At 31.0% G+C, this 27,240-nt stretch overlaps 1 protein-coding gene across 1 annotated transcript in view; it reads right to left on the bottom strand.

Annotated features, from left to right (window-relative positions):
• Positions 1–10,985: 10,985 nt before the first annotated feature.
• Positions 10,986–27,240, bottom strand: part of LOC118196318 (adaptin ear-binding coat-associated protein 1) — a 39,968-nt gene continuing 23,713 nt past the window's right edge. Inside the window, exons 4-7 of the mRNA XM_035367751.2 lie at positions 26,869–26,950; positions 21,666–21,780; positions 17,533–17,840; positions 10,986–17,418 (exon numbers count right to left, since the gene is read on the bottom strand). Of these exons, the coding sequence (XP_035223642.1) occupies positions 17,361–17,418; positions 17,533–17,840; positions 21,666–21,780; positions 26,869–26,950 (563 nt within the window). The 3' untranslated portion in view covers positions 10,986–17,360. The remainder of the gene's footprint in view (positions 17,419–17,532; positions 17,841–21,665; positions 21,781–26,868; positions 26,951–27,240) is intronic.

The raw sequence follows: 27,240 nt of genomic DNA, 5'->3' as shown, positions 1-27,240 counted from the left end.
AAAATAATTCGAATCTGAATTAATATCAGCATTATGTTTCGCCTTCAAATGTGCCTCAAGACGACTTAGTTTCATTGATTCGTTGGTCAGGCATTATTGACATAAAAGACAAAAGTTGACCGTCTGTGGACCGGGTATGAAACCAAATTTTAAATATGCCTCCGAACACTGACGAACGTTTTTTTCTTGCTTGCACCCCTCATTTCACTAAGGGCTGAAAGAAAGAAATATAAGATCAATATAAACAAAGCTGAAAGCAGCTGCTGTTGCCATTCAAGGAAAGAATAATATACCGGTTGCCATTCCTACAGTAAAGAATAAAATAAATTCGCTGGCTGAAATGTGCGAGAAACGTCTGGAAAGCATAATGTATCAGTTATTTAAATGCCTTTAAAAGCATTTAAATGTCCGTGTCTACAGCGAGAATTCTTTATAAAGTATTTAAAATGCACCGCAATTTAAAAACTTTTTTACGTATACATCACTTACACTTTTCTTTACTTTGGGGAATAAAAAATGAAATTTCGAAAAATTTTGACTTCATGAAACATATTTAGAACGTCCTTTGTCCCCTTAAACTCTGGACGAGTCCATTTTCGAATTGCCTCCTTGTGGGGCGTGGGCCCCACGTTGGGAAACACGGCTTTAAACAGATATTTTAGTTGAAAAATCTTTATAGGTATAATAAGTTTCAGCACGTTAACAACATTCGTAAAACGACAGATAAAGGATTTCGAAATGTACGAAACCTGACGATATTTTAAAGATAATTTTTTGGTATGAGAATCTGATGTGCAACTTTTCATTCAGCAGAAAAGATGATGCAGCCAAATTTTCTAAATACCCCATCAAATTTTTTATACATCCGTAAGCACATAAACATTTTAAACGTTTATAAAAGCTCAACAGTTAGATGTAGGGGTTTACATTTTACCTCAAAATCAATCTCAAAAAAGTGCTCTCCACAGGTAATAAATGTTTTGTTCAATCTTTCACCGACAGAGGGCACTGTACCATACCGAAGAGAGCTGCCAATGCCAATGATTTGAAAATTTCGGAGTGCCTATGGTTCAAAACCATTTATTTACCTCCACATCAGAATTACTAAAAGTGAGCAGAAATAGGAAAAATTTGGCATAAGTGATTTACTTGATGCTCAATAGAGGGAGCCACAGGCTCGAGAAAGCTTAGGGATAGAGATAAGATAGTAAAAACTTAAGTATCATAAAAGATAGTAAAAACTTAAGTATCATAATTTTTTTATAAGTTTTTAGGTTTTTATAATTTTTTTTGTATTTTATATTTTAAAATTTTTTTGGTTTTTATAATTTTTATACACAATACAAACACTAAAGCAAAAAGCGGATAGGAAAGAGTTTACGATTAATAGGCTCATTGGCATGTGGCTTGTGTAGGATAGTGCAAATAATAAAAAGGGGACGCGATGAAAATATTCATAGGCAGATTTTAAAATCTGCGGGAGATGTGATTCTATGTGAACAGATTGATAATTTTGCAAGAGAGCAATCGAATAGTCCTACAACTGCAATAAATTCGATATATTTCACAAAGGTAATTAACTATTCAGCGTTATCTGCCAGTAGCAGAATTGCTCATTGTTTTCAGATCTCATCCGATCTTGAGTCAGCCTTAAATATTTAAACTTTTTAAAGGTACAAAGTACAAACAATGGTAAACGATTTGGAAAAAGTTAAAAGAAATTTGAATAACTAAATCATTATTTGAATGATTAAATTAATTTTTCTAAATTGGTTACACATTTAACTTAGTTTTTTATATCCTGTATATACATGAATGAAATGTATATATATAAAATGAATTATCCTGTATATATCATATACAGGATATGAATATGATACATATACATATGACAGGTATTCATATCTTTGCAGGTATAAAAATTATTCATAACTAAAAAATATCATTTCTGGTAAACCTTTTATTTTTCCATGTACAGCATTTTTTTTTTTTTTCTTAATTTTGGTGAATAAAAAATTTTTAAATGTGCAAACGAATTAATGTCATAACTGCACCATAACTGACTGAGTTCCACTGTCATATGTATGACATTAACATTATTTTGGCCTATTTTTAGCCAACGCAAAAGGATAGGCATCATTACTCAGAAATAAACAACTCGAATAACAGTATTTCAAAGTTTTGGCACCATAGAGTGTAATACCACTATGCAGGAGAAGCGGCTTTGCATAGGCTCCGTGATTTCGAATTCTTCAAATCATTAACGAATTAAAAAAAGCAAGCTGACCAATAATTGCATAATTATACCCATCATTAACATTGTTGGATTCAAGTCAAGCACAAACCTCTTATAAACTTTTCCTTGGTATTAGTGTTTCCCAAACTTCTTTTGACTGACTACATACTTAACTGAATATACGTATCTTGTGACATAGCTGTCTATAATTTGTAATAATTTTATTAGAGATATTTTATTAACACCCAGATATTAATTTGAAAGTCTGAGTCTGCACATGGCATTTCCGCAGAGATTATCAAGAGAAGGCTTGCGACTGGGAAATAAATCGCCATCTCAACTGAAATGTACACTAGCCTAATTTTCTGAGTAGATTTTTTTATTTCATAAGCAAAATATGCCGATTTGCTCAAGTATAACGCTGTACAGGAAGCCACAAACGTTTTAATTTCCTCGTTTGTGATCGTGCGGCATGGACTGCGCAGTTAAAAATAAGGCACTGGAATACCTAGCAGTTTTTTTTTTTTTTCCATAGTAACATTATTCGATGAGTTTTCAATGCAAAAACATTACTTGCTATTGAGCCCTGTTAAGAGGGTCATGAATTCGAACATTAAATAGTGATTGAGCACTCTTTGGAATCACTATGGAATGTCACTAATCTAAACTTATACCAAAAAAGAAACAATGAGTTGAAATGCGATTTGTAATAAAGGGAAGAATAATTGAAAATATTTTTTATTCCAAAACTTAACAATACAAAAGTTTAAACATTTAATAAACTTTAACATAGGTTCCTTTACTTGCATACAAAATGCCCAAACTTTGCTAAATTAAGTTCATGCAGCGATTCTCATTGATTTTCTTGAAATCCCGCAACACACATTTATAATTTGTTCAGAAGAATTCAGCCAATGTAGAGAAGCAGTTTAATTTTTCAAGTGTTTGACATCTCTCGTGACTCGAAATTTCTGCTCCAAAGTGTAAATTAGGAAGACACTTCTAGATGTCGTTTGAACATTTTTGAATGCCTTTTTTCCATAAAGGAGATTTTATTTCAGCTAAGCATCTTTTTTTTCTGCATATTTTCCATTTTGAACGGAAGGATTCGCCAGCCCCACATATCGAACGATGGCTTAGTTTGTGCCATGCATTTCTATACTAAGAAATATCTTCCTGGGAAATCTTACTCCTGAACGTAAATGCTCCATTTTCTGCAAAACTCTGTTATCAGTAAATCAATTTATACTTCATAGATTAACAGAAGAAAACTAGTTGTTGCAAAGTGTCGGAAAAAATATTTAACTATACAAAACACTAGATCACGGGCACAAAACATTGCATTTATTCATACCATGAAGAGCACTATCTGACCCTATCCGCAAATGGCTACCGAAATCTGAATGGATACGACCATTAAATACTGACAATTCATCCCAGTTAATTTCAAAACCCTGAACCCACTGACTGTACAAGAACCTTCACGGATTTCCATATTTGATGCAACATAAATGCAACAGTTTTCTTTCTAAACGCTACAGATCTTGAGCGCTTTGCTGGAATAAATTATTTATATCTCTTACGTAATGAAGAAGGCCTCTTTTTATTAATTTTTTCCTCTCTCTCTCTCTTTTTTTTCTTTTGGTTTCTCTTGCTTTCGGTTTACAATTTGCTGTACATTATAAGATTTTCGCAACTATTTGCATAAGACATGGGCATAACATGAAGAAAATTATTTTGATACAGTAATGGAATCTATTAATTTTACTTTTTAATGAGAAAATTTATTGATAGTGATACTTTCCTTTATTTTTTACAGTAATACTTTCTTTTGATGTTACATGCACTTAGGTTAGTCACGAGGGAAGACAAACATGTTTTGCAATTTGTGCCCCCTTTGAAAATGTAGTCATGGTGTTTATTACACCTATTCTCTCGAACAGATTGAAATCACTCATTTCAGGCGTGCACACATAAATTAGGTGAATTTGACTACTTTTAACAAACAGCTGTCTGCTTTTAAAGGACTACTTCGTAAAGAATGTTCTAAGAGAAAGTTCGCTCGTATTTGCATTATATACGAGACATCCACTGGAAGTCCAGCCCAAACGAAACTACCGGTATTCAAATATTTTAGCCATTCAGGGGTCGAATGCATACGCAGATGATGTGGAAAACAATAGCTAGGCTACTAGTTATTTTGGGGTAATTTGTTATAACAAAGTAGTTGTTGATTTAGAAATCCTGTAGTGCTAAATTTTGCTTTACCAGCATTCTCATAAAAGTATTAGATCATCTATCTAATGGCACTGGTTGGTATAACTAGATATTTAGTAAAAAAAATTGCAAAAATAAATTAAACCTTTTAGACCTACCTTTTTAATCCAGACCTTCCGCGAGTTTCCCGCTTGTTTATCTGAAAATGTCACTAAAGAAACCGTACACTAGAAAACTAGAAAAAATATGTTTAGTCATTTTCAAGCAAAAAAATTGCTAGTAGGAAATAGTCCCAAGCGTAAAAATTCCATTTTTGGGTATCGTATATTAAAATAGTATTAACAGTTTCGTAAGCGATATAAAGATTTGGGATGGACATGAATTTAACACAAATAACGCCATAACATGCCATGACTAAACTGCTTTTTTGAGCCACGGCTGAGTCGATGGCCCTCTAATGGAAACAAACTTGGTCATATTACATAAAACTAAAACAAGAGTAACGACATTTCACTCTCTAAAAATGCCGCTCAGTCAGTATAGTGGTCAGGGAAGCTGAGTGCGATGTCGTCGAAGGGCCTGGGTTCGAATCCGGGAGAAGTTATGGTTGTAACTGCCCGTCTCTTCATAGGAAAGGCGATGGTAGCCCACCTATTAGGTGCCTCCATAATAAAGAGACTACCACATCCGGCCTTGTATAGATTATAATGGACTGGAACACATTTGTAATTGTTCACGATCTGCCATTGGGGGAAAAAAAAAAAAAAAAAAAAAAAAAAACCTCTCTAAAATCATGTTTTGGCTGAAAGTTTTAATTTTTTTATTTTTATACAAATATTTTAGAACTATATTTACAACAAGTTTCTTTTACCACTTTAAGAAAACGATTTTACTTTTTATGTTTAGGGTAGTAGCAGAGTAAAATTTCTGGAAATACACAAAAGCTACTTTTATGGTTTTCTTTTGGTTATTTGAACATTGCAAAGCTCTCGAGGACTATCTGCCTAGGGGGAGCACTTTCTAACGGAACTTGGCTCGTACTCACGTTACACATCTACTTTTGTGTGAAAAGATAAAGTGATTAAAAGTGATCACGATACTAGTTGAAACTGAATTTTAACTTGTAAAACTGAATAACCATATGCTATTTTTTCGAGAATTTTTAAGTACAAAAGAGAATAAAAAAATTTAGGTAAACACGCATTTATCATTACTGCATATTGATTAGTGCACTTCATTTAATAGTGTCCGCAACTATTTTTTTTTTTTTTTTTTTTTTTCACTTCCAAAGGCGGGCACTAGCCGTTATTGGCTGTTAAATTACGCACAGGTGTGGATAAAAACAGTTGGTAAATCTTACGGCAACACCTGCTCTGCCTCTGTTATCATATGCATTTTCTTCGTCCTTTTTATTTTTTATTTATTTATTTTTTTTTTTTTTGTGCGTGTGTGTGTTTCATAGACATTTTGTTTTATTCTGATAGTAATTTTTCTCTCGTTCCGCAATAAACAAACCCCGATTTTAGCTTTTTTAGACAAGGCCCGGTTAATAGACAGTTTACTGCATTTAATAATATGAAGATAACGTACGTAGTTAACATTCAGATCCAAATTTCTTGTAGAGCAGTATATCATTTAATTATTTGCCCACTGCAAGTAAAAAGAACAAGATACTGGTATCAATGATTTCGCTGGACTCTTTTACACGTTAGGTAACGTACCTTAGAAACCTTCCAGAACCTGAGAGGGAATCTCGTCTCTTACAAATGATACATTATTCGAATCAAAGACTAACAAAGCTTATAGATAACAATGTGGGATTTTCAGACAAAAAATGCGAAATTCGAATCCTGAAATAAGTTATTCTTCTTTTAGTACCTCTATTTAATTTGATTAAAATTTACTTATTATATATATTTATGCCGTTATGGTCAATTTTCTCGATTTTGCCTGTTATTCAAGCATTCGGAATGAAGAAAGATAGTGATTGGATATTATTTTAACTACATATTATGCAGTAATTATATCAATAACTATTTATTGAAGCTCTCAGTCATTCTGGTAAAGGAAGGATTGAGTCAATTCCTAGCCGTACTTGCATATTACTATGCTTAAAATAATACATATCTTAATAAATCTTAAGTATACAAACCATTCAAAGGAATTAATGCCTTAATTCTTTTCATTATTATTATTAGACATAAGAATTACATTAGGAGAACAAAGAAAAATATTTCTGAGGCTCTGTAAATTAGTACTCCATTCACATGGTTCCCTACGGAAGCATATATTTCCTGACTAAGAACCAATGTTTTAAAGTTTTACTGCCCAGAATAAGAGTATTTGCATATATATATATAATATATAAAATTTGTTCACCTAACAGGTAGATACTCAATTTTTATGCAAAATTATTATTATTACTTAATGTTTATACAACATTTAGTTGAAGACTTCTTATAAATGAGACTTTTAAACATGATGGTAGGACAAATTTTGCTTCATAAGTCTTAATGGGAATGTTCTGACAAATAACTTAATACTGTTTAAGAAATACCACCTTCATTTAATAATCTAAATTATGAGTTGATTATGATGTGTCTAAAGAAATTAAATGCATAAAAAGGCCTTTATTTTCTTTCTTTCATTACTGATATTTTGTTTGAAATGTTTTCTTGATGTACACACAAACTGCTCGCCATTTAGAGAACAACAGTGCTAAAGAGAAGAGCTATCAACCCTTTCCGGCACTCTACCTTTTAAAGTTGGAATTTCGATTTAAAAAAAGGTAAGCAGTTCAATTAGGCTTAGAGGTACACAAGTAAAATTTTGTAAAGATAGCACTTATCGTTTTAATTCTGTGTGTGCGCCTATAACGGGCAACTGATTGAATAGAGCTTCGAAAAAGAGTGCTGAAACGAGCATTGCTGGGAAGTGCGTAAAAGAGTAAGAGATTTTGCCTATGATTAAAAAACTAATTCTGAATACTACAGCAGATTTATCATTACCCAGGGTGTGCCACGGGGAGATCTGCTACACTACACCCTCTCTAAAAAGCTCATTTTTGGTTATATGATGATTACATGCTTATGAATAGAAAAAAAAGTAACTTGGGTATATGATATTTACATTTCATATTTACACTTTAGTCCATTTTTTTCATCGTGGTACTTTTCGAAGTGACACCACATTTAAAAAAGCACAACTCAATATTGCATGTTTTGCATATGTGCTGGGATCCGTATTAGATTCACTATCTGAGAGCAATTCGTGTACCACTTTCAGTGCTTTAGAAATGGTCAGCCTTCTCTGATCTGTTTGGAAAATAATTAAAAATCTGAAAAATATATACTATTATAATATCTACAATTTAAAATTGTTAACTATAAAATAAAAATATGTCTAGAACTCAAAAATATTAGCGCTAAGAAAACTTCTTTGAACCAAAGAGAAAGAGAAGTGCTCTAGTGAAAAACCAAACAGCTAACTGATAAAATTATCCCTGACCTTCAGAAAATCACCCCAATAATTTCTTAATTGATAATCAAACATCCCCCCCAAAAAAAAGGGGAAAAGAAGAAAGAGAAAAGCAGGAAATTAAACACAGATGTGGACCTACCTTTCTATGTTAATGAGCTGCAGAGAAACAAAGATACAGCTGCCTCTCAGTGACCTAGACTCACAGTGAGCACAGTCTGGGAACAACTCGGTTCACTTTTCTATTTTAAGCAAAATTTCAAGGTAAAAATTTAAAACTAATATACGAGTAGAACAAGGAGATTAGCATACAGCCAAAAAAATAACATAGAAATTTCCTTTCAAACAATCCTTTTATACTCTAAAAAAATTTGGAAGATTTCTTTGAAAAATGAAGGTCTTAAAAACCTAAACATGGCTAAAATATATGGACTGGTTTGTGTTGAGCTGCCATCTACTATAAATGAAGAAGGTTCAGAGTAACCTATAATAACTTTCAGATCCTTTTTCATTCAATTTTTCTGTGCGTACAGAAGGAAATTTTTAGGTGTGCCCAGAACAGGCACACTGTGCTGCAAAGGATTAAACCACATTTATTATACAGATACCTTATGGTTATAATGAATTCATTTTGACATGTGGAATGTCAACAAATTAGCTATATTGTGCAGACATTGTATATGGTAATAACTCCTACTGTACAGGCCAAGCATAAAGAGGAAGACATTTTTGAGGTATATACATCAGTCCATGCAAGTAAAAGTAATTTTGACTGAAATCTTATTTGTTTATTTTCTCATTATACTGGATAAGAACAAAAACAGTCTCTGACATTGAAAGGATATAATTTTACTATAAAAAGGGCTACAATACCCACACTTTTACAATAGTTATAGAACGGTTTTGTGGTGACATTAATTAGAATCACAAGCACTCAAAAACCTGTGCAAAACCTGTAATGCATTGTGTAGCATTCACTGAGAGGGTAATCTAGATTCATCCACACATCCTGACCTGGTGCATCCTACCATCTAGTATGATGTAGTTGACAGCTGCATGGATGCAGTCATTATGATCATTCAGGGTTTTGGACAGTAGAAGTACACACACCTTCCCTTCACGAATCACCAAAAGTAAAAGTCAAACACAGATAAACTGTGATGATCGTAAGAGCCATTTGCAAAAGTGCTGATTATACTGGGTCCAGCTTGTTCTATCCATTAGTTTGGCAGATTGCCATTCAGAAAGCCACACACAGATCATAACACTGCATGTTTGGGCATATTCTAGCATGGACATTGAAAATGGTGTTTACCCCACACCTTCTTTGATGCGGGGTAAACACCACTTTCGATGTCCTGCTCAAGTCAGAATTAGCTGTCATTAAAAGAAAGGTATGAAAATATTTTGAGTTTACTGAGCTTTCAACAAAAATATTCCAATAACAATTAATTACATGATATTTTGAAAGCAGCAGTTGAGTAGTAAAGTTACTGAACACTAGTAGTTCAGTTTCCGGTGAATGGCTGTCTGCAAGTGTGTTTTTGTCATGTAACATGGATATGAGCCAATTTCCATCAGAAAGCTTTCCATGAAGGCATCCCTCCCTTTAGACACATAGCCCTTATGTGCTTTGCCATAATCAAACAAACAAACTTGAAATTAGCGACTGTTTTTGCACTCACCCTGTACAATTCAAACTGAATAATTTTATACAAAATTCAAGGAAATATTAACACAAAACGCAGAAAGCTTTACATTATGTTAAATGATATTAAGGTCATCCTTAGATTCAGGTCTCCAAAAATGTATAAATTCAGCATAATTTTTGAAGTTTTCAAAAATATAATGGTTTAAATACCACACTTTAAAATTTAAAACTAGTATTTGATTCAATTCTCCCTTTAAAATAAAAATTTTGCATCAAGTGAAAAATGTATCTTAATATATTCATGTCCATAGTTAAGGAATTCATCAACATATATATATGATTCCATGCATACAGTGAGAATTCTTGGAACATTTTCTAAAGCTAAATTATAGGAATCAGCTTATATATGGATCCACTAATCTAACAAAAAACACAGGTACTTCTCCTTTAGTTACGGGCAAGAGATCATTGTCTTTTTTTTTATCTATCTAGTTTATAGAAAAAATGTTAAATGAAATGGGATATTCATTGGTGTTTTATTTTTAAATTTGTTTATAAAGCTGGTTTGATGCATTGTTGGCAACACAAAAAGTCTCATATTGGCAAAATTTGCACCCTTTCTCCATTCTCGAACTTTATTTTAATTTATGGCGAAATGCTGAGCAGCCACAATGCTGTTAGTATTTTCTTCAAACATAATCACCCACAGTTTGAGATCTGCTGTATAAGAATTTCTCTTCCCACTAATCTTTCAGACAATAAAATGACACAGAAAATCAGATTAGAACAGATACCATAGATCTTCCACAAGACAACATATGAATGGAAATAATGTACTAGCTTCAGACATGCTTAACAAATTAAAAACTATCTTTGGTATCTTATTTCACAGAGATTTTATTGTAAAATAACCCACATCTGTTACCTGTTCCACACCTTTTTGCTCTTATGGTAACATGTTTCAGGATTTTTTCTTTCCAGCTTATATACAGGTTTTTGGATAAATTTTTGAAGGAAAAATGCACTCCCAGCACTTATGCTCAGAAATATATAGTATATATCATTGTTATATGAAAGTAAGAAAATAGAAAAGCTATTTATCACCTCTAAATTAAAAATGACACTTTCTCTGAAGCTCTTGAAAAGGAAATTTTTCATGTTTTGATCAAGTCAAACAGCTAGTTTGAAAAAGCACTGTTATAGCTTTTTTTGCCCCCAAGAGACAATTAATAAAAAAATATACAACAAAGCATCTAGACTCCTGGCACTATGCATGACACCATCATTGGAGATCACATATTTCTGCACATTTTCCATAACTGAAGTTTCATTCAGCATTCCCTAGTGAGGCGAATTTAGGAGTTCATGTGTTTTCATTTTTAGACACAGTAAGTCAAAAGCAGAAACAAAGACACTTCTTTATTGTTCTATAAAAATTTTACAGGTACTAAAGAAAGATTCAAACTTTTATCATGTGAAAATCAAAAATTGCTGTGTGACACCAGTTTGGCTCCTGTAATTAGTAATTGTATTAAAAATAATAATATATAAAATATATGATATGACTAGCAGAAAAATACAATAAAGGATCAGTAAAGTGCTCTAAACCCATATCTCAAATGCTGGGAAAAACCCAAGTAAAATAAATACAATGATAACTTTGCCTAGTAAAAATAAAAATAAAAAAGACTGACTTTTGCAAGTATTAGAAAACAAATACACAAGGGGGAAAAAAAAAACATGCTAAATATTTTTCAAATGAAACTTTTGTTTTTCAAATTTAATGTCTATGGCCAAAATATAAATTCGAAAATTTATCAGTTTACCATAATAGGTTAAAATTTAAAGATTCTGACACTGAAAGTTAACCAAATGTTTTCAAGTTGAGATCAAATGTATGTTCCAAATAATATCAATTTATTTCTGCATCATATGCAGGCTTTGAAACATTCAAAGTGATATTTAAACATTTCCTTGGGAAACTTTTAGAAGATTATAGAACAAATTTTTAACACTACAAGACAATTATCATGTCTAATAATATTCTGCGAAATACAATAATGTTAAGCAGGAATGGGACATCTTCATTAACCCCTTAACTGCCGCGGGCACGCCTTGCTCAGCCGATGCGTTAACTGCCCCAGGCGTATATATACATCCTTCCAAACTGCTATCATTTGCTTTGCGCTGCTACACCTAAAATTATTCGCAAAGTTAACGCATCAGCTGCGCATCTGGGGCAGTTAATGCATCGGCTGAGCAAGGCGTATATATACGCCTGCGGCAGTTACAGGGTTAAAAAGCAGTAATATCAACATAATAAAAAATAAGTAAAAGCTAAGGAATGAATGAAATCAACATATAATAGTAAACTTCTGCTTCTTTTCAAAAGAAAAATGAAACAAAACATAAAAAATGAGGTAATAAAATGATGGTTTTCTACATGACACAATTTAGAATCCCACAGCTTAAACTATTTAAAATGGGAACACATTTTTTAAGTATATGATCACATAATCAAAATATTTTCAATTTCATACTTTTTTATTACTTTTTTTCAGATTAGCATAGCATAATGGTCACTTTTAAATATAGCACGGACATTAAGATAATAAAATATTAATACATCTGTCTATTACTTTGATCTAAACGGTGTCAAAATGGAAAATAAAATGGCAATTGCTTGGAAAAATATCACAAATCAACATGCAGTTAAAATAATGACTCATGAAAATATACACACACATGTAGAAATTATAGATATTATATATATATATATATATATACACACACATCTTATTACAATGGATATTTATAACCTAATTCATTTTCTATTTATATTTATCAGAGACACTGTATTTTATTAACCCTGTATATATATTTTAATGGATGCAAATAAAATCAATCTACAGTGGAACTTCCAAGTGAAAATAATTAGTTAAACACAAACAGAAATTAAAAGTTTAATGAAAGTGTAATTGCTTCAAATACCTTAAAATATTACAGCACAAAGGATTAACTACACATTTTTTAATAATCAGTTACACAAATGGTTTATTAAAGAGCCATATGAAAACTACTTTCTCTGTTTAATCTATTGTACTAGTCTATGAAAAATTTTGCCCCAATGAATAAGTATTTGGAAATTACATCTAAACTTCCCTCAGTAGGCTTCATTTCTCATAAGCTTTCAACAAAAATTAAAATATACTTTATACAATTGATTCTTGTTAGTACAACTCTTCATGTTACGACCCATCCTGATATAACAAACTACAACAATCCGACTAGATATTTCACTCGCCTAATGTGTTTTTTCCTTAAAATAATGACCCATCAATTGGCCAAAATTGCTTTTCAATGAACTTCTTAAATAATGATATGAAATTTGCATTTTTGAGAAGTACATTATTTCTTTTTGCTAAAGACAAATTTAAATGCAATTTGATGAATTTCCAACAATTTTAAATCAAATTTAAATTGATTTTACACCATATTAAAACTGGCCTTTTTTTTTTTTTTTTGATGTTATAAATAAGCATAAGGTTCATATTCCTTTGCCCCATCCAGAAGTGAAATGTTTATCCATTTTTCTTCTTTTCCCATTGCAATCTTTGAAAATTTTATTTATACCTTAGTTAACTACAATTAATGCAATTCTTAACAATTCATGTTAAACTACACATTTTAAGGTCTGCAAAAGAGCACACAGCTTTTAAAACAAAATTTATTTATAATCATTAAAAAACTAAAAACTATTTATTTATAATCATCAAAAATAGGGATATATATTGAATTCAAAACAGAAAAAGTGCAGTGAACTAACACACTAATATATTCAGAAAGTTTAAGACATTTGTGAAATGGCTATAAGTGGTACACATAAATAATGTGCACAGCAGCTGATTTTAAAATTCGATTTTTATGATCTCTTTTCGCATACTGTATATTTTGCTAAATCCCTAACCATTACATTCCTACTGTTGGTCAGAATAAAGTATGAAAATATTTTCATTTCTAGATATTTTATTTCACAATATAAATTATTAAAATGTCAAGTTTATTATCTTGGGAAAAATTAATGCTTAAAAATACTGCAATTACAATACTTTTTCATGAAATGTAAAATACATCTACTCCCATTAGACCAGAAACATTTGATTCCGTATTTCTAACAGGTGTATTTCATCTGAGAAACATCCACTTTATTTCAATACTTGTCCCTCTATACAACATGGCTGAAAAAGCTAGTGTACAAATATATTCTGCAAAACAAAAATCAGTGTTTAATAAATTTTTCATTTTTCTATTGTTTTTATTTTGTTAATCCTTAGGTGCAACCCTAAATGGCTATTCAGCTTGAAATAAGTTTTATAGAACGACGGCTTTAAAATCTGGCAAAGAGACCCTGTTCTGGAAGAAATCAAGATTTTGATTTCACAAATTTCTGGTTTGCTAAATTCTTTATGAAGAAAGCAAAGAGTATGAAATAAAAAACTTCCCTGTAAAATGCAAAAAGAGTATGAAATAAACTTCCGTGTAAAATGCAAAAAGAATACCAAATCTGCCTTTGAAGTTTGCAGATCACAACTTACGAAAGCACTGATACACAAGTTTTATTTGAAATTCACTAAAATTTCAGCACATCAATACAAGGGAAGCATTTGGTGAAGACATGGAAAAATAAAACCATATGTATAAAAGTCAAAAATATGGAAGTGAAAGGCTGCAAAATTTACATAACTATATATTCAGGCATCATCAAATATAACATAGCATTAATGACTTAAAAAAAAAAAAAAAGACTCGAGTACAGCTCATAGAAATTCTAAATGCATTCTTTTTTGTGTTTATGTAGATTTAAATGAAAGAAACGTCAAAACATAAATTTTGTACTAACAAAATGCTTATTTGAGGATTTAAACTGCATCTAAGGCGTTAATTATATTGCAAGTGAAATCTTGTTAAATGTCAGTGGAATAGGTGGTATTCCCCACATATTTGAGTAACATTCCACACTAATTCATATAATTTTCTTTTTTGCCAATCATACCTTGTCATTATAACATGAGTCAAACAATGACATTTAGGCGCAACTAATTTTTTATAGAACTATAAAAAATAGCTAATACTTGACAGCACCATGAAAAGATGTAAATGAATTACTGCCCTAGACATCCAATTACTTCAATTTAGATTCTTTTATTAAAACTTTTTGCATTAAAAAATAGTGACTATACAAGTCTTGCTGCACACTCACAAGACTTAATATCATTTTTATACACTTCTCTGCACACCCCATATACTTAAAAATTTCTAATGGACTTTTTCTAATCCAGTTACTGGCAATTTAAATAGGAAAACATCTGATAAAGTAAACATAAACAGAGGCAAAAAAGCAAATGTGGACACATTTAACATATTCTTTGAATGCACAATAAATAGAAGCAGTCTTTTAGATAGTAATAGGTCAAAAGATGCACTTTAAATAAAGTTTAAAATGGGGGAAAAGAATATACAGCAATGAATATACATTTAGTGATGCCAATTTAAATACATAGAAATCACTAAAGCAAATATTACGGCACTGTCAAATTAAAATTTAATCGATTTGCTTATTTATTAGTCTAAAAGAACACAAATTTTATGGTTACTACTGTTATATGAATAAAAATCTCCCATTAAATATTTATACACTCTGATAACTATTATAGCTCAGGACACAATTTTATATAATCCTAGTAAGAAATCCATGATGAGGTTCATCCATAAAACAGTTCATAAAATATATGGAAAAAAAAAATAACATTTAACACTTATACTCAAAATGAGATTGTCTTAGTAACAGAACTTAAACTCTTAATTACATTATAACAACATTCTTTTGCTAACAAGCATTACATTAACAGTTTTATAATTCAAATGCAAAAAATCCAGAAAACTTTATCATGAAATAAGACAAGTTTTCTACAGAGTAAGTACATTTAAAATGGAATGGTTTTGCAAAATTCAAACAAAAATGAGACATAAGTGATTTCATCAGAAAAATGAAAACATTTTCACAAACAATTAAAAAAAACATTTGAAGCAAGAACATTTAAATATAGATATATATGAAAAAAAGGAGAAACTGAATAAATATTGGAACACACAAATGTTATTGATGATAATTCTATTTATAAATCAATTCAAAACATAAGCATTTGGATAACTTTCAAGCGTATACCTATCACAATAAAATAAATAAGTTCTAGGACTAATATTTGTATGATAAAGTGGCATATTTAAATTGTATTTCAACAACATATGCAACAAACTACATACCTTATGACCGAGGAACTTAATATTTTGCCTGGTTAAAAAGGCACAATCAGGTAAAAGAAATATCACTGTAATGTACAATGCAGGACCATAAGACTTATTAAATAGATACAGTTAAAAATCACATTTTCTCAAGAAAAAGCTAAGTATTTCAAAAAACATAAAACAAATATATTTAACTGCTACTAAAAACAGGATCTGCTGATAATACAGATAAATGAAATACACAAGACAACAAATTATTGAAATGACTCAATGGCAATCTCATGTTATTTTTAAAAAAAGGTCCATAAGATCTTTTTATAACCTTCACTATTTTACAGAACCATTCTCCACTATTATAAAATTAAAAATCCCTTTTCTACTTTCGCTTTAAAGACCAACAGCTTTTAAATGCATTGCCATAATTAACAATCCATGTTTTCCTCCTAATGTCACAGAGCCATGTATACTATAAAATTTATTCTCGTAACATCAGCATAGTTTTGAACATATAAACATAAAAGAGAGGATTTCAAGTTATTAGATTTCTTTTTCATTATAAGTTTAAATATTAACACAAAAGCCATAATGCTCTGAATCCAAATTACATTGTTTCTTATAGATTAAAAAACAATATTTTGATATAAAATAGCTATTTTTAAGTACATAGCGAACTAATTAACATATCAAATATGAAACACATGAAATATGTTAGAAAACCCATATCTTGCTTTTAGGATGGAATTACGAATTGTTCCACGCTTTGTAGTTCAATGAACAAAATCAAGTGTGGATCAGTACAGTCAGAACAATCATCATCTCACTGATAACTGCAATATGCAAAAATTCTAATCAATTTAAGATAGTTTCAAATGATATAAAATTTATCACAAGGATTGTCACCAAAAAGCCCTTCAAATCCAGGCCAGTTTTAAGAGAAAAGGCCATCGAAATCTTAAAAGCTTGACTTTTGGAGGAAGAAAAGAGAATGAGAGGCTAAATACATTTATATGAACCTAGAAGATGCTTGAATTCATTTATTTTTATTATAGATGTTTCCATTTCCGGTCTTTTAAAAAACATTAATTAATTGAAATGAACGAAATTTAAATGACATATATTTGGTTACAGAATCACATTGAAACACAAGTACGTTCCACAATTAATCTAATATACACAATCAGAAAAATCTTTTAACCTCATATCCAAGTTAACATCACAAATGAAAATTTATGTCTTAAAACATTATAAAATGTGATATTATATATATGTACTAGATAGGGCTTTGAAGTACAATTAATCATGCTCAAGTACAATAAACTGCTGCTGTCTGAAAAGATAATTTCAACAACAATAGAATACCTATGAAATTATTCAGAATAAAATTTTCATAACATTTTAATGACACACTCAACACAGAAAAACAAACAGAAGAAAGAACAGTTTTTAAGGTTAACTAGCATATTCATAAAATAACTAAAAATCTATCCAGTTTCCAGCAGTTGTGTCTTTCTGCTGCACTGCACCAATGTCTCTAAAAGGGGAAAAATAATTCAAACAATAAAGCTATGAAATCAGGAAATGTACAAAGTTCAAAGCACCTATCTTTGAAATTCATCATAAATAAAATAAAAAGAACTAGCCTTACCCAGGGGCAGTTGTAAAATCTCCCCAAAGTTCAGCACCAGATGAGTTTGCAGATGCTGGGTTTGATTCTCCTGTTTCTGCAGAAAGTCCAAGATCCAGAAGCAAATTAGCTGCAGAACTCGACTGTGAATTAGCTGCAGAATTTGACTGTGAAACAGGTGTTGAATGAGGAGCTTCACTCTGATTTACAGGTCTAGATGTTGGTGGAGCAGGCAGCTTTACCCCACCAGGCGGGGGAGGCAGAAGCCCTGGAGTGCCACTAAATGCGCTAGGTTTAGGACGTGGCTTAGTACTACTCCCAGACTTTTTCTAAGTAAATAATAGATGAGCATGCTTCATAGATAAGCAATTCATATAAGGTAACACTTCATCTGAAATAACTCTCTTAACTGTTTTATAACAATGTAATTAGTATCACTCTTTAGTATGTTTAAATTTTACAGAACCTTTATTAAAGGTATCTAACACATGCAGCAATACCTAGAATATCAATTATAACGATGGTAAAACTTTTTTATTAACTCATTCAAATTACGATTAAAATAACAAAATATTTCTCACTGAAAGATGCAATAAAGAATTCTGCAGAAGGGAAATAGTTTTAAAATGCCCATTACAGGGGCTCTTCATGATAAAATACTGATAATGAAACTTATTATATAAATAATGCAAACTATATTAACCATAATGTTATTATTATTAAACAGCTCTTTTTAGTGAAATATCTTACGAGACCAAACAATGAAGAGCTGATATATCTGAAAAAGTTAAATTGTCTAATAAGACAATTTACTAAGGATCAAAATGATAATTGTAGCAACTGATTGAGTGGGCTAGTACAGGGAAAAAATCCTAGTATATTAAAGAAAATTATCCAAATTACAACTTAACTACCATTCATTGTATTACACATCAGCAGTATTCTTCAAAAATAAATAAAAAGTTGAAAATGTTGCAACTTATATTATTAAATTAGCAAATTTACTACCATCAAGAAGTTTGAAACGCAATCATTTCATAAGTTTACTTCAAGATTTTGAATTCAAGTACAAGAGGCCTTCCTTACCATAGTAAACTCAGTGGCTTAGTTCTTCTTCACCAAATACAGGATTTAAAGGATGATATCATATATAAAAAAGTGGAAGATATTGATGGACTTTCCAGAATTAACTGACATACAGGACTTGAGTATTTCTTTGACTCCAAGGCATGACACATTTCAGCACTTTTAACTTATCATAAGGGAACAAAAATACATGATAAAACGTTTAAATGGATTTCAATTAAACAAGCATTTGTTTCAATGATATTTTTTAAAAGAAAGGCCACTCTCCAACCATGAACTTACTAAAGGGACCAGAAAGGAAATTCAATAATGTACAGAAATTATCAATGCACTTAATGATTACTGTTCACAAAGATTTATCAATTTTCAAAAAGCAGACAAATTTGGCCCTAGTATGTGAACCATTTTCAACAGAATTGCTAGCACTCTAGGCAATCTATAACTTGAGATTATAAATCAGCAATGTGATACTGATTTAAAGAATAGCAAAATTATGGAGAAATCTGTAAATTTTACAATATTCTCAATTTAGACAAACTTATGATTATCCTTGAAAAATGAGTTTTTTTTTTTTTTAATTTTTTTTATATCAACCTATATATATGAGCAAACACTTTTTATTGTGATTTGTAATAAGACTATTTTATGACCAAGGATCACCAATGATCCTTATGAGCTGTTACATAATTTTCATCAGTAACATTCATCTCATTGAATCATTGGTTTTTAAAAATTTATTTATGTAAAGAGTCAAATTTCCTTGATAAAAAAATATATCCAAAAATACTATTTTATTTGCAGGCTGGCATACTTCTTTAATTGCTGATGAGGCTCTTCAGACAATAAGCTGATCAAGCTTGCTATAACATGTTGCAAATATTGGTTTTACTATAACAGCAGTAACACTGAGTAATGATTTGCTCTTATGCAAAACAGTGCAACTTTCATATGTTTTACTTTGCGTAAAACAATTTTACTTCCACATTTTCACTAATGAGCATGTCATTACTAATTTATTTTCCATGATATTTGTTTGATCCCAATTCCCTTTACTTCTGGCTGTTGTTCTGCTGTTTCGTTGCGGAGATAACTTGCAAATTCAGCAGATATGATGGACCATATATCCCTGCGACTGTGAAGCATTATATATAACCAGCTGCTTATTGCTTTAAACAAAACCAGGAAGCATGACTGTAGTGTGTGCACTACTAGGAGACGTAATGTGACAATCTAACCAAATATCTATCTAGAAATCCTTAATTAAATTTACATGTGCCCAATATTTACTGGCTTGAATTCTTAGTGGTAGTACATTGCAAATCAAACCCTAGTGACAAGAATAATTAAATATTTGACTTACCCAATAACCCACATGCATGAGACTTGTGGAGGCAAATTTCTTTTTCTAATCTCACATTTATTTTATCAGGAACACAAAACGTGATAAATTAAAATGGAATAGTAGGAAAGCAGAAAACGAGCCTAGCAGTCAACCAATCTCAATCTATTCACATCATGCATACATGCAGTTAGAATTTTCTCATATTAATTTCAAACAGTGTCCATAATATTGTTGTACATGTGCAAGATAATTTTTTCACTTTCACATTCGTTAACACACTTAAAAAAATCACGTGGTCACACATCGCTGGTAATGCACATTCTGGAGTCGAACACCTATAGATAATCTGCTTGAGATGTTTAAGAACGATATCGTGGCAGATGGATTTTAACATTGAGCAATTTCATCTAAAAACTCGCAACCTGCTTCTTTTTATGCAAAAATATGACAACACTCCATGTGAAAATATCAGGAACGATGAAACTCCATTAGCGTGACATGCAGGGGCAGGATTGCCAAGCGACAGACGGAAGGTCACGGGCGAAGAAGGGAAGAAACCTGTCTGACCGGTGCTTATATACACACATGCAGTTCCGTTATTATGATTAAAATGTGTGCTGCCGTCAAACTGTGTGGTGTGAGAAGCTACTATTATCACAAGGACGCATTGAGCAATTTCTTTATCATATACTATTGAGATAGACATAATCAGTGCTTGAACAATGTGAATCATGCATGGAATGCTTCAGTACATTATGTAAATCGGATCATGTTTTTTTTTTCTTAGCTTTTAAGGTTTGAAGTGATAGTTCTACCTCTGATTTTATTTATACTGCTTGTATCTAATGGGCTAACCTTTTTTTTTTTTTTTTAATTTGAAATAAATACAATCAGGACATCTCTCAAGAGCATTTAACAGCTAAGAATTTATTTTTGAAGTGAATTTAAAAATGCAATTTCCATTTATCAGGACATGAGAATAGAAATGACTTCATATTTTAGCAAATGTAATGCAGAACTCAATCTACTTTAGATTTCAAAACTTGCAGAATTTTCACCTTCTGGTAATGAGTAACACTGAGTGACTAGCACTAAGAATAGCAGAATAGTGGGGGGATACAAATGAAATAGCAATAGTGGATATCACTAAATTCCACAGCTACAATAAGATTTCACATGAATACTCTATAAAACTTAAGATATTATAAAAAGAAAATGATAAAAATATCTTATGTTCTAAAGGAGATCATACACTGTCAACAAATTTCTATAAAAAAACATACTTAAGTGAAAACGTGGCCAAAAATAAGACAACAGAAATATTTCAACTTGAATTTTAAACCTGGGGAAAATTCCATCCTAGATTACCTCTTACTCTGCAGAACAGTTGAACATATCTTGAGATAGACTAGCATAGTTTGTCCCTTTAGTTTAAATTTATTCTGTAAAACTTCAATTAGCTTACTTTAAAATGTATAGCACTTTGCTACAATGTCAGTTCTACAGTTAGATGTTACCTAATTTTAAAATTTCAAGAAGTCTGATTAAAGAAAATGTTTAAAATGTAGAAATTCTAAATGGACAAAGCATTATCTTCAAGAAAAAATGGCAATAATGGCTATATTAATTAGCATTTAAAGTAAATATAAGTTTGAATAATTTAGAAAATGCAAGGCAACATATTAAAGAAATGTATATGATTTGCAAGATATAAATGGAAAATTACCCCAATGTTCATATTTATAGTGATAGTCTCTCCTTCTTTAAAACCTAAATTAAGGTTTGTCTTGCTTTCTGAAGTATCTAATTCTTGCTGAATCTCCTCACTCTTTTGAAGCCACCTGTCAATATACAATTTTTTAATCTACATGAAATAAAACATACTATAAAATGTGTACAATTATGGCACACACACACACACACACACACAAGAAAAAAAAAAAAGAACACCTTAGACTGATAGACATTTTAAATAAAACTTCTTTACATTTCAAGGGGGATTGATATAAATCACTCTTTTTCATAAGCTAGAAATTTTACAGGGGAACAAAGACGGATATGAATGAAATAAAATAAAGATGAAATAGCACCCTCAGTCACAAAGCAAAAATGAAATGAAAGTACCATCTATTGAGCAGAAAAGAAATTAAAATGAATAAATCACATCTAAAATAAAATAATTTTGAGTGCTTGCAAAAACTGAATTGATATTTTGTTATTAGTAAATTTTTCAAATGTGAAAGACTTCAAGGAAATCTTATAAACTACATAAAGATGTTTTGTACTTAATTATAGGAAAACTAAAGTTAAAACTGTGGTTAAGATTTATTTTTTCTTTTTCAAACCTATCATTATTCCTAAATATGAAATTTTAATAATCTTTAGCTTAATATATATTAAACTATGTCATAAGCTCCTCAAGAATTAAAATCAGAGATAGGATCTTTAAAGACAAAGCAATAAAATTTATTAAGTGAGAAAATAACTTGAAAGTTGAGTTTATGGAAGATCTGAGCAATTTGTAAATGACAAAAAGAAAACAGTTGACAATAAGCTTACTGTGGTAGTTTCTAAGAAGAGAATGTCTTTCATAATGGCAAGGAGAGATATTATTTTGTCACTATGACAGAATAGCTTCTATCGATGGCAACAGATATCACTTAACTGTATTTATTACATAATACGAAAATATTATTAAGAACTAACCTTATGAGAAGATTAGAGAATGAATAAAAGAAAATGCCAATTTTTGCACAGCAGAATGATGATATTTGAAGCTGATTGTTTTCATTACAAATCTAGGGTTTTTTTTTTAATGATTAATTTTACTTCACAATTTTATAAAAAAAATAAAGCACACATTTGTTATCCTATGCATAAGAAAAAAAGTATTCTATTTCACATTTTTTGTTCAGACAAAGTTAAAACTTAATCTGCACCAATACTAAATAAAGTGCAAATAAAACCCACAGAATATCATTTTAAAATTGTTATTTAAAAGAAGAGAGTTATTAACAGAATACATGACAGTATTCTGTAAGCCCACTCTATAAATATATGGAAGTGGAAAACAAAATCTAATAATTAGATTAAATGATTATTCAAATCCAGATTTTATCAAATTGCTATATATTTGTACAATCTAGATTGCATCTCTTTTATGAAAATTCATTCAAACAAAATTATACACCTAAAAAGAGTTTAATCAAATTAATACAATCCCCTGCCTTAATACGTGAGATCTGCTGCAAATATTGTTGCCAGCCCCTGTAGCAGAAAATCTTAAACTGGCAAATTTTAAAAGGTATCTGTGAACAAGAAATGAGTATTGTAGGCAAGAGGTCCAAGAAATCCCTTGGTGAAAAGTCCCTCTATTTAAATATATAAATTTATGTACTCCTAGTCATGCTTAACCCTTTCGCCGTCCTCTCCTGTCCGCGAAATTTTTCCCCCAGCGGCCGTCTGTTTTTCATAGCGTGTAATGTTGTTTTCTCTGTATATCATAACTTTCCATACATGACTTTCGTAGTGATGAATGTCAATGAATATTAAGTAAAATTATAAGGAAATATAGCATAATGAAAAAATAATAATATCTCTGTCTGATCCAGGCGGTCCACTCCTCCCATTTTGTTGTAATCTTTTACAATTATTGGTATTTTTCGTGTTCCAACATCAATCATCGAGCTATTATGGACTGTACTCATCAAACATATATCCTTCTTGTCTTTCCAATTCACAACCTCATTTTTTCTCTTTTTTTGCTGAGTAGATGTTGAAGCCATCTCTCACTGTCTTGTATCTTATGTAAAATAGCGCGAATATTCATAAAACCCGGAGCAAATTCAATTAGAAATAGAATGCCCGATTAGTGGCCCTCTAGGAGGTATTAGAACAAACAAAAATAAAAACTCAAACAAGTAAACATTTAGAAAGTGTTTAAAAGTTTTAAAATGCAGCTTAAAGCGTGGTACGGTCGCCCTGCGGAAGTTTCACTTGAACGTGCTAGATGCGTTACGGACGACAAAGAGGTTAATTTGGTTAAGGGAACTGGGCCAAGAGCGTAGCTCTCTTTACTATACTCCTCAAATCATTTATGGACAATTATGGCCCACAACATGATGCACTGCATGCTGAAAATTTCAACTGCTCACTAAGAACACAGCCATTATGTTGGCTATCTATCATGTGCTCTGTGGTGATAAACATCAATATTCAGGCAATCATTGCCTCTGTATCTCTTTTTAAGAAATTTTACACCTGATTATACATGTGCCATTTCTATGGAACAAAAAAACATGATTTATCGAAGAAGGCACATTTTGCTACTTGGCCAGGATCCTTCACATTGTTATACAAATATGTTATTTGCAATGTGCATGCGTCAGAATGGATACTGTCACCAAGCTCCATAATATAAAATACTACAGGATTTGTTGTATGGTCATAAGTGTTGCACCCATCTTTCCTCTGGAAAGCAAGTGAACCTGCAGTAGCTTATCTCATAAGATTTCCATCTCTGAGACTTAACAGAATATGGATTCCCCAACTTATCTCCCAAGAAATTAAAAGTCTCTCTTTCCAAACACTTTACAGTTTAACCATTCCCACACATAAGCATTTCACTTATTTCTGAAATGGCAGTACGCTTGACCTGACAAACGACCATACTCTTTTCAAGCCTGAAATGTTGTTTGCTTCATGAATGACTGTTATTACAACCACGAATACATGGTAAACACCCCATGCTACAAGTGTCTGGCATAAAACTCTTGCACTCAAAAAATTCATTGCACATATGTAATCTATAACCTGATTTAATCACTGTTTAATCTCAGTGTAACAAAAAATAGTTATATCTGTCACTGCGAATGACACCACAGCGTACATGGATTAATAAGTAAACAAACTCAACGACATAGAATACAAAAACTAAGACCAAATAAGTAGAGAAACTTAATAAACTTTGTGAAGTAATCAATTCCAAATAGTCTGATGTAACTACTAAAGAATGTAACGTTTTAAGATATAATTCACATATCCAACTTTTCTTTTTTTCTCTTTTTTTTAGGGGGGTGAAAAGTGAGAAGACAGCTAACTGGTACATATTTATATGCTCTTAAAGAACTACATATATATTTAAGCATAAGTTATTGCATTTGTTTGTCAATCTTCATTATGCAAATATAAATAACAGAATAATACTTGACACAGATTATTATCACATATTTTCAACAGATCCCATAGAGGTCTTTTGGTCAGACTGTTAACTACGTGCCAATTTTTCCTGTGCAGGAAAAGGAAAAGTTTCAAATTTACAGTTCAGCATTTTGCATGTTATTTATTCCACAATTTCTATTGAAAAAAAGAAAAAATAGATATTCAAAATTATTTTAGAGTACTCTCAAGCTACATTACTGAAATTTTTTAAACATGTGACACAGATTTACTTCCTATCCTTGTATGTGTGTAGGCACTATAAATTAATAGACAAAGCACACACTAACAATAAAGGAGATACCTGATTAGGTAAAGACAACAAGGGTAACACCAGATTCTTACTAATTTAAAAATATATTACTAATTAAGAATTATTAAATTCTTACAAAAATATTTAATTTCGTAGAAATCAACTAGTATATCAGCAAAGCATTATAAAACTACACAAGTTTATCAAAGAAACGCGAATCTAAGAGCAGGTGAAAACGAGTAATTCAAATTAACGGTAGAAAAACTTATTTTATTATAATAAAACCATGCAACTACCAGTTTTCTCAGATAAATTATTTAAATCTAGAAAAAGTACAGGTACTTTTCCATTTTGCCGGCACATGCGATAAAGTTGCCAATAATGGTACAACTGATGCCAAATGGAATATCTTTACTGGTAACATTTTACGCCTCATCTTCAAAACAAGTCGCAGCCACTTCTTATCAGATTGGTTGTTTCTTTCAATACCTCAATATAGAATTTTTTACAAAGATAGTTAAATTTTATGCCCTGAGGCCATTAGCAGTAATTAAGTCAATTAGGATGCAATCACACGCTCACCCAAAGGCGAAAATACAGAAAAAAGGCAAAGTCAAGGGTTAAATTCATCAATTGTAATGATAATGCACTAGCGAAATACAGCATTGCTGTTTTACATAATTTCTGAGCAAGCTATTTGCATGAATTGAAATAATTCCTGCATTTAAACTTGTATTCCAGATTAAGATTTAACTTGAAATTAATGTAGATAATTACTGAGAGAATTCGATTTTTGTAGTGAAGTTTACGTGCGATGAGATCACTTGGGGTCACGTGATATGAACCGGTGAATCAGGGTGTTGAATCATGAAAGCATAGTAAATTCTTAAATTAAAATCTTTTTATAAATTTATTGTCTTTATTTATTGGCTTTTTAGAAAATTTTAAACGATATTAAAATGTTTATGCCTTCAAATTAAAAATTCTTAGAACTAATATTTGTTAACAATTTTTATGAGTATACATGTATACAGTATGTGGTCGCCAATAAAGTCTGCTTGGCGAGATTTGCACAGGTGAAACGGAAAAGATCCTCAAATTTAACGCCTAACAAAACAGCCTGAAACCACAAACAAGTTTCAAAAGAAAGGGAATTAGGAAATTGTATAAAGGAAGCAGTACACATTTAAAACATAAATAAAAGTAAAATAAAATGGAAATCAATTTAAACTCTGAAATATTCCAATGGACCGTATTTAGAACTGTTCTCTAATTATGCAAGATTTGTTCTTTAGACCAGATGAAAGTATTTCTGGAACCAGGAGGTCACGCTAAGAAATTATTAGGATCTATATGCACACAAAGCAAGAAAAATGTATGCACTAACAATTTTTTTATCTATCAAATGGCACTAACAATTTTTTATCTATAAAATGAAAATATTTTATGAAATCCATACTTGAAATGTTCTTGCAGGGCAACATTCAGATCAAATGAATCAGCTCTATCTGCAAATCCAATTCCTATAAAAGCAGCTCTTCCTATTATAAAATAAAATTAAGATCATTAAAAATTCAGAATTATACAATAAAAAGTATTACTTTGTACATTAATTAGCATTAAGAGAAAGCTCCAATACTCTCTACCTAATACAGAAACAAACATAAAATAAACTTCATGCTTCAATGAAACTGTTCTACAAGAAACTATGGATTAGAAAGATTAATTCTGCTTCTTTCTGTCATATACTAGTTGAAGCAGATCATTATAAGATGAGAACCCCAATACGTGATTTCAAACTATCAGGTTCTCCTTTCTGCAGCGATGCAGA

The sequence above is a fragment of the Stegodyphus dumicola genome, chromosome X1, assembly GCF_044657685.1.
Source record: "Stegodyphus dumicola isolate Sdum_Otavi_A_Nest chromosome X1, ASM4465768v1".
NCBI classification, from domain to species: Eukaryota; Metazoa; Arthropoda; class Arachnida; order Araneae; family Eresidae; genus Stegodyphus; species Stegodyphus dumicola.
This window is presented reverse-complemented; position numbering and strand designations above follow the sequence as displayed.